The 15,349-nt window shown below is 50.9% G+C and overlaps 1 protein-coding gene across 1 annotated transcript in view; it reads left to right on the plus strand.

Moving 5' to 3' along the window:
* Positions 1-15,349, plus strand: part of FHAD1 (forkhead associated phosphopeptide binding domain 1) — a 108,232-nt gene that overhangs the window by 42,579 nt on the left and 50,304 nt on the right. The window contains exons 5-9 of the mRNA XM_055331691.1: positions 1,622-1,837; positions 5,801-5,924; positions 9,049-9,179; positions 11,534-11,620; positions 12,857-12,961. Of these exons, the coding sequence (XP_055187666.1) occupies positions 1,622-1,837; positions 5,801-5,924; positions 9,049-9,179; positions 11,534-11,620; positions 12,857-12,961 (663 nt within the window). The remainder of the gene's footprint in view (positions 1-1,621; positions 1,838-5,800; positions 5,925-9,048; positions 9,180-11,533; positions 11,621-12,856; positions 12,962-15,349) is intronic.

Raw genomic sequence — 15,349 nt, forward strand, 5'->3', positions numbered from 1 at the left:
AGCTTGAGTGAGCATTTCAGCGTGCTCTCTCCTCCCCATCTCTTCCCTCTGTTTCCCTCCAAGTTTGGCTTTTTGCAACACACTGGCTTCGTGGGAAAGGACAAACTCAGGCAAACCAGCGCATAAATTTAAAGTTTGGGATCCACAAGGAGGCAAGATCCTCTCCGTCTGTAATGGATGCATGAAATCTCTGAGAAAACCCTGGTTGTCCAGCTTGGGTCACGGGCACATGAGGAGGTGGGATGGGAAGGAGCAGGGCACGTGACCAATAGTCTTATCAAGACCCCATGGGAGGGAGAGCACTCTCCCCAGGAAGAGCTTGGGGTCCTCACAAAAGGCAGCAACCACGACTGTACACCACACCTTACGGGCTTCTTTATACTCCAGGGCCCAGCACAGGGCCTGGCACATAGTAGCTGCTCAGTAAATGTTTATTGCATAAACCTCTATTCACATATTGCACAGTGAATCCGCACCTGGCTGGCCGCAATCGGATGAAACAGGCACAGCTGCCCACGAGCGTGGGATCTGTTTGATGCTAACCCTTGAAATTTTGCCACAAGCTTTTGTAGGGATTCAAAGAAAAACGCTTGGTGGCAACTGGCAATGCCAGAGAAGCTTCCTCGTGATGGAAACCCTGCCCTTGGGTCGGGGAACTGGGAGGTCATGAGGCCAATTAGGCAGCTCCCCAGGAAATGAGTTGGCCTACAAATTACTCACTTACCTCCTTCCAACCAATGGAAAATTGCTGGAAGAGCAGGGACTATTTTAAAAGCAGAAATTCTGTAGCTGCATTTGAAAATACATCTGGGGACTTGTTTTTCAGTTTTTCTGACATTTTATTGATGACTTCTGGAGAGAAGATTGGTTTTTTTTTTTCTCTCTCTCTTTTGTGGGGAGAAGCCTAACAAATTCTTGGGTTGCAGAGCTCTTTCTTTTGGAGACATGGAGAAGTGGGTTAATTATGCCTGTGGGTAAAGTCGGCCGGCAATTTTTTTTTCCAACCCAAAGTTTACATGAGCCCACGCAAATAAATCACCGTTCCTGTCCCATTCGCTTTGCAGACTCAGTTATCTGGAGTAAATTTTTACGTGAATAACGCAAAGAGGCAGGAAACACCAGAAGGGAGGAAATGAAAATACATATTTCAGAATGTATTAAATTTTTTAAGTTGAATAATAGTCCTCACTATATGCAGGATGTGGTCAAATAGAGTATTGTCCTAACTACCTTTCCTGGGTCCCCACCGTGCTAGGCTGAATATTGTAAACAAAAACATTATAAATAAACTCCCCAGCAACAAAAGTTCCCAGGTCGGGTGGTGGTTCTCAACATGAAAGTATAATTTTACAGGAAAGGAAATTTTCAGCCTGTGAGGTATAAACATCTATTACAGGAGCCTGTATACAAGTATATCATTTTCACCAAACTCTTGTCTCTGTGAGGTTTTCCAAGTGGCAGAGACAACCTTGAAAGCCCGCTTCCTCCCTCCCCTCCCCACCCCCGTCCCCTTCCCAAGAGAATTACACCGTGTTTTCCTTATATATTTTTTTTTTTTAATGGGCTCGGTCTTGCCCGCGGACCCACACCTTAGTGAACTCCCCGTCTGGCCTCCACCCAGGATGAAATCATTCTGCTCCTGGGGAAAGAAATCAGCCGTCTCTCGGATTTTGAACTCGAATCCAAATACAAAGATGCCGTGATAGCAAACCTGCAGAATGAAGTGGCCAGCCTGAATCAGAGGCTGTCGGAGGCAACCACGTCCAGGCGAAAGTTCCAGGTTCTGGATGAAGACATCGATGACAAACAGAGTGAGATCCAGAGCCTGAAAAACCAGGTAGGACTCGGAGACAAGTTGGCAGAGGCCTTAGGGTCATGACACAGGGTGACAGCTCCCGGGTAGAGCCAGGGGAGCGTGGAAGGAAGCCCCCCAGGTAGATGGAAACGTGGTGGCCCTGGTAGTGTGGTGGGTATGAGCACAAATCCCAGGAACTGGGGGCATGGCCGGCTCCTACCCTACTAGTAGAACCACGGTAACTTCTGTTAAGCCCCCACAACGTGCAGGCACTGGGGCCGGTGCTGTAGGTTCATTGGCTCACATAAACCGCAGGGTCCTCTGACACGTGCCATTCCACAGACAAGGAGACTGAGGCAGGCTCAGAGCCCCCTGGGAACTTGTTCAGGTCACATAGCAAGTTAGAGGGGGCAGCGCATGGTAAACACGGGTCTGCCCCTTGCAGACCCTATGCTCTCACCCCACCTCCTGTCCCTACCCAACTCCCTTGCTTCAGTGACACTGTCTCTCACATCCACCCCAGCCGGGCTCCAGCAAGAGCTCTGGCCGGTCAGCTGGAGAGAGGGAGCAGAATCCCCCATCATCCAACCCCACCCTGAAGGCAGTTGCTGGTTCACTTTAGGGAGCTTCATCAAACAAAAATTCCCCTCCTAGAATTTCTGCATTATCCTTGAGACTAGTTAAAACTGGCCGTTGATCTGCTACATAAATTATATGTCAACAAAGTTGATTTGAAAAAACAACAAACTGGCCTGAATCGTGGCCTCGGTGCGTAATGTTGCCTAAGGCTGTGGTCATGCTTGGGGCCTCTGTTCTCTGCTTCCCTGTTCGCTGCCTTCCCACCCCGACCCCAACCAACTCAAGGTGCGTGGCCTCAATCCTAGAAACGGTGCCCCCAGGAAGGGACTTAGGTTGCTCAAGATGAACCTAGGAGATTCTACTGGGAGATCGTAAGCTCCATGACAGCAGGGAGTGGGCCCAGCTACCATCTAGAACGCTGATAGGACCGTGTCTGTTTGTCCATTCACTCAAGTAAGATTTGTGGGGTGCCTCTCTTGTCCCATGCCCTCTTCTGGGCTCTTCTCCTTTCTGGGAGCTTGTCTCTTTGCCCTGTGCCTCTGGTGTCATGCAAATGAAAGCCCGAAGCTGAGAAACGCTCTTAACTTGGCAGAGAATGAGGCAGGTATGATCTTTGCCTTCCCTCGGTTATGTTCTTAACAGGCATGAGACAGACTTAATAAGTGAATCTCATATTCACACAACAGATGACTCTCCGTTGGATGTGTTCTGGGAAAAGCAGTGAAAGTAGTAGATCCCATAGGAAGGACGACTTGACAGCTGCCTTGACAGGAAGCTGACTCCTTGACGAGCATCTTGTTCTTGATCGGAGCCCACTTTTGCCAATGGACAGAGTGACATCTCTTTGGGTTACCCTCCCATCTCAGAACTCTCCTGAGTACAAGTGGTGTGTCTTGCCCAGGTGCGCGGACACAGGTGAACGATTCCCACATCATCTTTTTTTTTTTTTTTAGTCAAATACATGTGACATATGCTGTGTGATCCTCACTTATCTTTGAACATCAGTAGGTCATGATTTGAGTCTTGCTGAAAGTGGCTGGTGATATCTGGAGCGGGGGGGTGGGGGAATGTTCACAAAGAAAGCGCCTAGAAATAATCACACCGATTCATCATACTGTCGCCTCCCCCCGGTTGATCGTCACTTGTAACTGAAAGAGACTATTTTGTTACAAGGCGCATCCGAACTGGAGGCCGCAGTGGGTCTGAACCCAAATCAAGTTGTATCAGCTCACATCGTCGTATCCTAAATACTGTACCACCTGCAGAACATTCAGCCACAGGTGTGAGCCCCGTGGCAGGTTGATTTATTGATCTGATTACTTTGTAGGCTCTTCCCCCGTCCCCCTGAAAGGGTGCGCGCCAGGACCTGCTCCCAGGGGTCTTCCATCTGCTACAGCATCTCTGGGAAGCGCCTGCCTCTGCGTGTTCTTGAAGGCCTGTGCTAATTAGCAGCCCAGTTATTCTCTCGAAGCCGTCCCCGTCGCGCTGTCCGCTTTCTTGCCACTCGGCGCCCATCATATTACACAGGACAGCAGACCTCGACCTTCTCGGGATTATGCCCATCACAGACGGTGTGGAGCCTTTCTTTCCCACCCGGCCCCAATCAATTCAAGGTGCGGGGCCTCAATCCTAGAAATGGTGCCCCCAGGAAGGGACTTAGGTTGCTCCAGATGAACCTAGGAGATTCTATTCCTAGAATCCGTTTCTTCGGAAAGAAACGAAGAGGTTTGAAGACCATTTGGAGTTTTCTTGTATTCGGAAATCCTAAAACCCCGAAGCATAGATTGAATTCTCTTCTATCTGTCAGAAGCAGAAGCACGGGCATCTTTGGGCAGGTGGGCATACGCTTTGCCATCCTTTCTGGGAGCTCGTCTCCTCGTGCTGTGGCTCTGGTGTCGTGTAAATAAAGGCACGAAGCTGAGAAGAGCTAGAAATGCCCTTAACGTACCTTTTAGGGGAAAGTTGCATGTCTCCCACAGAGAACAGTAAGAGGTGAAAGAAAAGTTTTGGCTCGAAGTCTCAAAAAGCACAAACATGCAAAAGTAGAGCCTCGGGGAGGGTGGAGGACAGAGTCATCTATGTCCCCACCACCTTCTGGCACATGCCCTCTTCCCAGCGTCTCAGATCCCCCAGGGAGAGAGGAAGTGTCACGGCCCCAGTTGTCACAGAACCTGGACAATGATGGTGCGTGAAATGAGCCAGGGAACTTGTGACACCTTGATCCTTCTGTTAAGTCTACCAGAGTAAGAACGACAAGGGCTTCAGGGACAGAAACCGGGACCGAGGACTGTGGGCGCCATCTGGTGGCAAAGGCCTCTGCGCCCTCGGCCGCCTGACCTGAGCGCCCTACCTCCCCCCCATTTTTCGTGCCACACCTGCTGCAGGATAAGAGGGTGGACAGGGACCCCCATAGCCCCGCCTAATTGCAGTCACGCGGGTGTGTAAATGAGCCTCGACGAGGCTCCCAAGTGCACCCAAAAATCTTACCCGGCTACCTTCCCCAGAGCGGGCTGGAGGAGCTGCGGCTGGGCCCACCTGGGTGCTGAGCTCGGAGGACAGTCACGGCTACCGCCTGGGTGCCGAGCGCCAGGCACGGTCCGGGCGCCTGTACACACACTAACTCATTAAAACGCCTCTGAACCAGCCCATCCCATGGGGACTCCCGCCACCCCACTTCCGGAATGGAACAGTGAGCCAGCATCTGGCCTCGCGTGCTCGTCAGCCTGTAAGTGGCAGGAACAGAGTTTGAAGGCCAGGGTCGGGCTCCCGAGCCCCTGCTGCGCCGTACAGCCTGCGGCCTGTATCCTGGCCCTAGAGCCACCTGGCAGGGAGCAAGGAGCCACCTCTGCAGCCATGTGATCCTGAGCAAGTGACCCACCTCTGTGAGACTCAGTGTGCTGCTTGCAAAATGGGGGCATGAGCGGGACCCTCGGCCTCCTGCGACGCTGTCAGTTGCCATCAGGGTAGCATCTGTGAAAGGGCTTTGTGAGCCTGGGGTGTCCTGGGAGATGGAGGCTGCTGTTGTTCGCATTCGAGGCCATTAATTCTACACCCGGCTTCCCTCTCATGAGCTCTGCTCTGCAGCCCTCGGCGCTCGATGACCCGGAACCGACAGCTGGTCTGTTCCTGGCCGAGAGTCCAGGGCGGGTAGGAAGGCACCATAGGGATCAGCTGTCCCCGGTGCCAGCTGACCCGAGCCACTTCGCGGGCACAAAGATAAGACATGCTTCGATTACATGTGACATGGCGGTCCCTGAAGGAACCTGCCCTCTCCTGTCCCTTCTGCCGGTTAGAAGTAAAAAGCTCGGTTTCCCCAGCAGCCCACCAAAGATCCATCCAAAGCTGCTGTGCAACCGCGGAGGGGTACCCGCGGATCCTGCGCACCCGGGCAAGCGCCCTCTGACTGCGTGTCGCCTCCTCCCACAGATCAGTGCCCTACAGCAAGGCTACAGCCAGGTGCTGTGCCAGACCCTGTCTGAGAGGAACTCGGAAATCACATCCCTGAAGAACGAGGGTGAGAACCTGAGGAGGGACCATGCCGTCAGCTCAGGTGAGCTCTCTCTGATGGGGGGCCTGAGAGCTGCCCCCTTCCCCCTCCTCCCCTGGCCGCAGCAGACATCACCAGTCCACCGCTGCCCGGCTGCACGCTGATCCGGGGTGCGGCCTCGGCGATCTTCTCAGCGGCCTGTGTCCCCGAGTTCAAGTACAACCAGCTCCTCGGGCAGGGCCTGATACCCGTGTGCGTGAAGGTTATCACTCAGCTATGTCTGGCGAGCACCCCAGGGAGGACACGGGACGCCGTGGGGCTTGGGCGCTTCCACGGGCCAGCTTGCCTTCAAGCTAGAATGTGGGCAGAGTGGGGTCACCGCGTTAGGGGCCTGGTACACTCGGGCCCAAGTGAAAACATTTCCTAAGTGGCCAGCAGAGGCTGCACCCTACAGACCTCAGGGTGGGGGCCCACACGCCCTCTGGAGACCAGCTGTTTCTCACCCTGGATCCTTTCATTCATCCTACGTGTTTATTGAGCGCCCACTGGGTATCAGGCCCTGTTCCGGGGCTGGGGACAGAGAGCCCTGAGCACAGCGCTCCTGTACTCCCAGGGTTCGCGTCTCTGAGCGGGTGACAGGCACTAAAAGTAAACCCACAGTGAATAAGCAAGCCCGTTTCGGAGAAAACTGGCCCAGTGTGGGAGCGAGGTGCTTGAGGGGCAGAAATGAAGGGAGCATATAGCTTGGTGGGCGGGCGAGGACAGGCCTTTGAAGAGGTGGAAAGGGGAGAGCAGTCAGGACACCAGAGGGAACAGTGTTCCCAGCAGAGGGATCACAAGTGCAAAGGGCCTGAGGCTGGGGCCAGGTGGCCATGCAGGAGGAGCTGGAGGCGAGTGGGGCTGGAGTGGGGTGCGCATGGTGGGGAGGCCGGCAGGGTCAGAGAGGGAGGCAGGGGGTAGATCACTGGGAGGGAGGTCTGGGTTTGATTCTAAGGGTAATGGGAAGCCGCTGGGGTTTTTAAGCAGGAATGCCTCGAGACTGGAGGAGGGTGGGGCCGTTAACGGAGGGAGTGAAGCGGGCGCCGGGGCGCGGGCAGCGAGCCTGGACTGGGCCTGTTGCTCTGAGTGCCCGGGACGCAGCAGGAAAGCCGAGCAGAGCGCTGAGCCACGGGGGAGTCACCGTGGGTCTCTGTGCATCGGGCAGCCTGACCCCCGGCTTCTCCTCTGCCTGGCTCCACACCCGCCACCCCTACCCCAGCACCCGCCAGGCCTGTCTATGCTCTGTCCTCAGACGCCACCCTCTCCACTCGGGGAGTGGACGACCCTGGGCTGGGGGAACACGGGGTGGGCTGGACCCGCTCAAGGTGTGGTCCCCAGACCGGTGGCACCAGCAAGCCCCGGGCCCTCGTGAGAACCGCAGAGTCCCGGGCCCCAGCCCAGAATGTCCTGCACCGCAGCCGCACTTCGGTGGGATCCGGGGGCTCGTATACACACAGTCGAGCTTGAGAAGCTCAGGGCCGGGTTGCGCTGCGGGAGCGGCCCTGGGTCTCCGTGGCTTCCGACACGCGGGCTGGTGTCTTGCCTCCACCTGGTGTCCGTCGGGCGTCAGCAGGGGATTTGCTCAGTGTAGCCACTCAGAGACCAGGCTGACAGGCCATCGTGACGCCCACTGACCTCCACACCACAGGTCGGTCCGGTCCCGCCCCACAAAGCTTGAAGGCAAGTCCCCGAGGGATCCACCCGTTGCAAAGAGTCCTGTGACAGAGCTCTGGATCCCATTCATTTCACATCCTTTTTTGACTGGCAGCTACCAATCAGATGGGGCATAATGTTCTTCCAAGAAAAGAACCACCTGAGACAACCGAATCGCACAGCCTTTCCGCACCCTTCTTCCCGCTTGTCCTCAATACGAGAATCCAATAATGTGTTAGTGACCTACTGCTACGTAACCGGTTATCCCAAAATCTAATGGGTAAAACAACAACCACTGTTTATTTATCTCATCCAGCTTCTGGAGCTCAGGAATGTGGGGGTGACTTGGTTCTCAGGGTCTCCCGTGAGGCGCAGTCAGCACATTGGCTGGGCCGTGAGCTGGCCCTCTCTGCTCCCCACGGTGTGGGCCTCTCCCTCGGCCGCTTGAGTGTCCTCACAGCGTGGCGGTCGGCCTCGCCCAGCGTGTGAGCCGACGGAGACCGAAGGGAAAGCCGCGATGTCTCCTACGACCCCCCTAGGAAGTCGCAGTCCGTCTTTCCCACAATATCATCCTGGCTACCCACGTCAGCCCTGCTCCTGGCGGGAGGGGCTGCGCCAGGGCGTGACCGCTGGGGCCATTTTAGAAGCTGGCTACCACAAAATAAAATAATAGGTGCCCTGTAACGAACGCTGTGGGTCAGCCACTCTCCTGTGTTCTTTATATGTCTTTTTTTTTTTTAATTTTTTATTTATGAGATAGAGAGAGGCAGAGACACAGGCAGAGGGAGAAGCAGGCTCCATGCACCGGGAGCCCGATGTGGGACTCGATCCCGGGTCTCCAGGATCAGGCCCTGGGCCAAAGGCAGGCGCCAAACCGCTGCGCCACCCAGGGATCCCCTCTTTATATGTCTTTAACCCTTATCATAACTTCTCGGGGAGACACAGTAAGATACTGATAAGGAAAATAACGTGTCCAGGAACACCAGGCTACTAAGTGGTGGTGAGCGTGAATCCGACCGCCCCGCTGACAGCCTCCTTCTGCCACAAGCCTTTTTATGGCCTCTGGAGAAAACTCCTGGGCCTTCCCCACACTGGGCCTCGGTTTCCCAGCCCCATGGCGTGGCCTCTCCTGCCAAGCCTGAGCCCACAGGGGCCCCCCAAAGGCTCTTCTTCTCCCGGCAACACTCGCTGACTTCTTGTTCTCGCCGCCGTCTTAAGCAAATGCTGTTCAGTGCATTTCAGCATCACCCCTGTCCCGGCTCTGGGAGCCTAGACACAAGCTCCTCCGGTGCAGGTGAGCACCAGGGGCGGCCCGGGCTTGGAAGGGGCTCGGCCACAAGTTGGCTGACAGCTGTGGTGGCGGTCATCCTTCCTGCCCCTTTGACCTCTGTGAGTCTTTATATATATATAAAGATTATTAAATATCTATGTAAAATTTATGTGTTTGTTTGCTTGTTTGTTTGTTTATTCATTCATTCATTCATTCATTCCCCAGGGATGGTGTCATCTCTGCAAAAAGAAGTGTTCACAAGGGATGAGGAAATTCAACAGCTCAAACAGGAGGTGAACCAACTAAAAAGTGAGAACAAAGAAAAGGATCACCAGCTTGAAGCCCTCAGTTCCAGAGTGAGTGTTGGGTCACCGTCATCATACTGTAGCTGTCCCCAAAAAGCAAGGAGAGCAGAGTCCCATGACTCATCTCTCATACCCTGGGCCCCGGCTTTAAATGTCACTCCCATCTCTCCCACCACTGTGAGATGAGGCCGGTGCCCCAGGGCATAAGGAGGGCACAGGAGGACAGCCGCTGGGTGGCCCAGAACACGAAAGGCCCAGCGGGAGAGACCAGCGGCAGGGGCCAGGTTCTTTGCAAGTTAAAGAGCTTTTTATTTTATTTTTTTAAGATTTATTTATTTATTTATGATAGAGAGAGAGTGAGAGAGAGAGAGAGGCAGAGACACAGGAGGAGGGAGCAGCAGGCTCCATGCCGGAGCCTGACATGGGACTCAATCCCGGGACTTCAGGATTACGCCCTGGGCCAAAGGCAGGCGCTAAACCACTGAGCCACCCAGGGATCCCCTTAAAGAGCTTTTTAAATGTAACTTTGAGGGGCGCCTGGTGGCTCAGTCGGTTAAGTGTCTGCCTTCGGCCCAGGTCATGATCCCTGGAGTCCTGGGATCGAGTCCCACATCGGTCTCCCCCTGCTCAGCGGGGAGCCTGCTTCCTCCTCTGCCCCTCTCCCTGTGCGTGCTCGCTCTCTCGCGCGTGCTCTCTCTCAAATAAATAAATAAAACCTTGAAAATATAACCATATATGACTTCGACTCTGCGAATGGTGCCTTCCATCCTGACTTTAGAATCCCGATGCCGCAGAGTAAGGTTTCTCAGCATGAGTGTGCTCTCTTGCAATGAATCCAGCTGAAACCGAAGAGCCGTCACCCCAGGCGGCAGCTCGGGGACACACGGTGCCTGACTGACCCAGTGCTCCGTCTGCGGGGATGTCAGGGGGTGAGAGCCCCAAGTCCTAAAGAAAAGGCCTGAGAAGTACCAGTCCGGTGCTTACACGGTACTCAGTTTGGAACTCAGAAAACGCAGAGCGTGACCTTCGGGGTCAGACAGGCCAGGATCCAAGCCCAGGCTTTGTCTCATGACTTACTTGCCTCCGTGTCGCATCGGCCAGGCACGGACAGGAAAGTGATGTTCTGAGAAGTGGGAGGCTGATTTCAGTGGCCCTCTCCCGCCCCTGCCCCCGCCAGCCGCCGGGCGACGGGTCCCTACCCTCACTTCTCCCCGCAGACTGACTTCCTACACGCGCAGGGCACCTGCTTTGTGTGGGGGGCGTGAGTGTGCCTGTGAGTGTGTGTGTGCGTGCCGGCGAGGGGGGCAGCTTGCAGGGCCGGTGCCGAGTGGGAGAAATATGGAAAAACAACCCCGACTTGACCGTTCTGCTCACTGAAGTACATGTGGATTCTTTCTCCCCCCACTTCCCCTTCCTCGTTGACCTTGGAGTGAGGCGTTTCTCCTCCCTAACCGGTGCAGCTCTTGTGAGCATTTGGATGCCTGGCTTTCCTTTTTTTCTAATCCCCTTTGTCATGTGTGATAACTTTAGGAAAATAAAAGATGATATTGAGAAGCAAAATTGAAGAGATAAGGAAGAAAACGCTACCCCTAGAAACCCACATTCATATTTTAATGTGTATTTTTCCAGTCTTGGAAAAAAATAAATAAATATAAATTTTAACGTTTATACTATACTCTTTTTTAATTTTAAATATGTACTATTTTCCCACGTTAATGAATAAAAGCTCTTATCATCGGTCCTAAAAGCTACAGAATATTTGTCTGGAAGTACACAATGTAATTAAGTGATCTGTTGTTGGACACGGCTGTTTCTTTTTCTTTCTTTCTTTTCCTCTGTTGCTAATACTGCCAAGAACATCCCTGACCCTACAGTTCTGCTGATTTCTCTAGTCAGCGTCCTTAAGAGACAATACTAAAGTGGGGATTTCTGGGTCAAAAGAAGGCCCATCTTTATGTTCTCAATGTGTGTTGCCAAACTGCCCTCCTGAAAGGCTGTTCCATTTACCTTCCCTCCGCCAAGCAGCTGTGTTGGGAGATGCACCTTGCAGAAAGCACGAGAGCGCCTCCCTGTATTCCTGGCAGCTCTCTTGGCTGGTCCCAGGGGCAAACACACCCATCCCGCCACCCTAAGGATCCGGACTGCAAAGCTGGGTCTGTCCTGTGGTGTGGACTGCTGGCTCCTGAAGAAGCATTTACACAGATTATCCCCGGAACTCAAGAGAGGGGTGACTGACTACCACCTGCTGCAGGGCCCTGGGCGTCCCTCAGACGCAAATGGCCTCGCCTCTGGAAATTTGGGGAAGTGATTGGATTAAGCAATAGGAAATGCTCTTAGGAGCAAATGCGGGGACTTGGGGACCCACAGACAGCCCCACGTGGCCTTCTTGTGTTGTCTCTCCATAGTGCTCCGCGCTGAAAGAGTTAAGAAAGGAAGATGCTCAGAAGGAACACCAGGAAGCCCAAGGGAAAGAGTTAAAACTCTGCAAAATTGTGAGTTGAGCCTCTTCACTGCTCCGTGTCCCCAGAAAAGCTAGACTTTGACCTTCAGGGAGCTTTGGGGGGTTGGAGAGGGGTTCCATGGCCCATTAGATGGCACAAGCTGTAGGGCTTTAATGATTGTTTATTAACCTAGTCTCCTAATTCTTTGAAATGCTGCTTATAGCCTCAAAGAAGAAATGGCTGAAAGTACCGTAGAAAACACCCTCCCAGGATTCTCTGGGAAGTGCACACCGTCCCCGTGGGGCTGGACAGGAGACATGGGGTCCCTGCCCCCCAGACCTGTGGTGTCCAAACTTTCATGTTCCATCGTCAGAGTTTATCTTACACGTGGGCACTGTTATTAACACAGAATTCTTCCTGAAGCATTTTTGTTGAAATACATCCATTTTACACCAACTCATAAAAACAAAGAAAAAAAATCATTTGCCTTATATAGGCGATCACTTTGGAAATAATGAAACAACGGTGAAAATACTTGCACTAGAATGAAAACATTCAGGGACGCCTGGGTTGAGCATCTGCCTTCAGCTCAAGGCATGATCCCAGGGTCCAAGGATAGAGTCCCACATCGGGCTCCTCACAGGGAGCCTCCTTCTCCCTCCACCAATGTCTCTGCCTCTCTCTGTGTCTCTCATAAATAAATAAATAAAATATTTTTAAAAAAATAAAATGAAATGAAAACGTTCATTCCCTGTGCCAGTCGAGTCCTCTTACACGGCACCAGGCACATGTTCCCATTCATTAGGAAGTACAGCGCCTTAGACACGAGGAAGAGACGTCCTGTTCTCTGTGCCAGGAACATTGCTATTCTCTGCCTCAAAATGGGGAAAAAGAAAAATTTCATTATTCTGTCCTTCCAGACTATGTCCATTGTGGCATCCAAGCAGCCCTGATTCAGACTGATCTCAAAAATACACCCTAGGAGAAGAGCTTCTAATGAGTTGATGGATATCTTGTACTGTTTAATCCAGGGTCCATGCTGATTTTCAAAAGAAACTAATCATTTCCCTTTACCCAATTTCCCAACCATCCATTGAAAAAACATCTACTTTGCCCCACAGATGTAGAATTTTCCCCCAAGGGAAGCAATTAAGCTAATACCAGACTAGGTTTCTGCCTTAATGAACCCAATGAAATGAACTACAGAGGCTCAGGATTTTTCAGCCCAGAAGGCAACTCCCGCTTCCCATCAGGGAAGTTGACTTCCTGTTCTTGAAACTCTTTCAGCAAATCCAAGACATGGAGAAAGAAATGAAGAAGCTCAGGGAGGAGCTGAAAAAGAATTGTACTGAACAGAACATGATCTCTAAGACACTGCGAGAAAAAAGCAAGGTAAGACAAGGACAGTGTGGCCCAGTGACCCCTCTGGGCCAGGCCTTCTGCACGTATCATCTCAATCTCCCAATGACTCCGCGTGGTCAATACCGGTATTAACCCCACTTTATGGTTGAGAAACTGAGGCTCACAGAGGTAAACGATGTTAGCCAAGTTCACTCAGATAAAGTAGCTGTACTTCTCAGAACTTGGACCCGCGTCTATCTGACTCCATGCTCCTGTGTGTAACCACAAGTCTAGACTGACTTCAACTCTTATTTGTAAAATTTATCCAGAAGAGAACTGATCCATTAAATCAAGTTTGCTAATGGTGTTGCTCAAACTTAAATGCTCTTATGGATATTTTTGGCCATGTGGCCTAGCAGTCATTGAAGAGGCATATTTTTTAAAATCTCATGATTGTGGATTTGTGTATTGCTACTTTTAGTATTGACAACTTTTGCTTTGTATATTTTGAGGCCGTGTTACTAAGCGCCTATAAATTTAGAATTTTAATACTTCTCATTGGAGAAAAAAAAAAAAACCTTTGATCATCATAAAATGTCCCTCTTCATCTCTAATAGATTTTTCCCCTTAACGTCTACTTTGTCATTAATGCAACTTTGGCAGTGGGATGCCTGGGTGACTCAGCTGGCGTCTAACTCTTGATTTTGGCTCAGGTCATGATCTCAGGGTCCTGGGATCAAGCCCCACATCAGGCTCTGTGCTCAGTGCAGAATCTACTTGACCTTCTCCCTCTCTCTCTGCTTCTCTCTCTCCCTCAAATAAATAAAATGTCATAATATATGTGTGTGTGTGTGTATATATATATATATATATATATATATATATATATATATATACTCTAGAAGCCCTACTGCTTTTCTTTTGAAAAGAAAAAAATACTGCTATTTTCATAGCATATCTTGTTCCTACTCTTTCTGTCAGTCTTTGTTTTAAGTTTTAGGCAATCTCTCTTCTAACTAGCATATCATCTTTATAAAATCTGCTTTAACAGTCTTTGTCTCTTGGTCCATTTACATATAATGTGGTTGCTGGTTTGTCGGGATTTAAATCTACCTTCCTGCTTGGTGTACAAACTGTGTGATGCTCCCTTTTCTTCCTTTCATGCCCTCTTTTGAGTTAGTGGTTTTTGTTTCCATCTTCTCTATTAGCTTGGAAATGCCTTCCTCTTTTACTACTCTCTTCGTAATAGCAAGACAACAGCATTCAGCCTTGACTTACCAAATCCAATAGTAATTGAGTTTCTCATTCTTTAACTCTTCTTCTCATGGTCAACCTAATGGCTATAATCTGCATTCTTGACTTACCAAGATCCAACATTAGTTGATAATTATGCCCTTCTCCTTGGTAAGGAAATGACTGTGGAACACTAACTTCACTCACCCCCTCCAGATTTGTGTGCCACTGTTGTCATTTTCTAAATGATATTTTATTTTATTTATTTTATTTTTAAGTAGGCTTCATGCCCAGCGTGGAGCCCAATACAGGACCCGAACTCATGACCCTCCAGTCGGGGCCAGAACCAAGATCAAGAGTCAGACACTTAGCCAGCTGAACCACCCATGTGCCTCATCAACTATTCCCTATTTGTAAACCCCAGAAGATCTAGTCACTATTTCTCTATAGTCAATATTCATGTCCATATGTTACCTTTCTTGCTTTCTTTTCTGCATCTCTGATCATCCATTTGGGATCATTGTTCTTCCATCCAAAGAACACCTTTTAGTGTTTTCCTTCAGCATGGCTATGCTGATGACAAATTCTCTCAGATTTGGGCACACGCATCTCTGGAAATGAATATTTAACCTTCATTCTTAAAACACATTTCGACTGAGTGTTGAATTCTGCGTTGACGTTGACATTCTTCTAGCGCATTACAGGTAACATCAGGTCCATCATTCCATTGACTCTCGGACGCTGTTGTTTCTGCTTAGACGTCATTTACAAGCCTAACTGTTTGCCTTTGGGTAATCTATTTTCCCTGGCCACTCTGAAGATTTTGTTTGCTCTTGATTTTTAGCAGATTTATTATGATTTATTTCAGTGTGGACTCATTTTTATTTACCTGTTTGGCGTTCGTATGGGCTTCTTGCATCCTTGGCTGGGTGTTCGGCATTAGTGTGGCACTCGGGTGACCTACCACACAGGCAGCAGGTTGCTGCTGAAGGCTTTTGAACAGAGAACTGGTATGATGACTTGTGATCAATGGTTACGGTGAAGATAATAGCTAAAATTTCCCATGTACTGGGCACTATGCCAAGCATTTCATCTCTTTCACCGATCTATGCTCTCCGTTTTACAGATGAGGGAATCAAGGCTCTTAGTCACTAGTAAGGTAACCAGCCCACAGCCACACTGTCAGTAGGTAACGAAGCAAAGACT

Source organism: Nyctereutes procyonoides, unplaced genomic scaffold (genome assembly GCF_905146905.1).
Source record: "Nyctereutes procyonoides isolate TBG_1078 unplaced genomic scaffold, NYPRO_anot_genome, whole genome shotgun sequence".
In the NCBI taxonomy this organism is placed as follows: domain Eukaryota; kingdom Metazoa; phylum Chordata; class Mammalia; order Carnivora; family Canidae; genus Nyctereutes; species Nyctereutes procyonoides.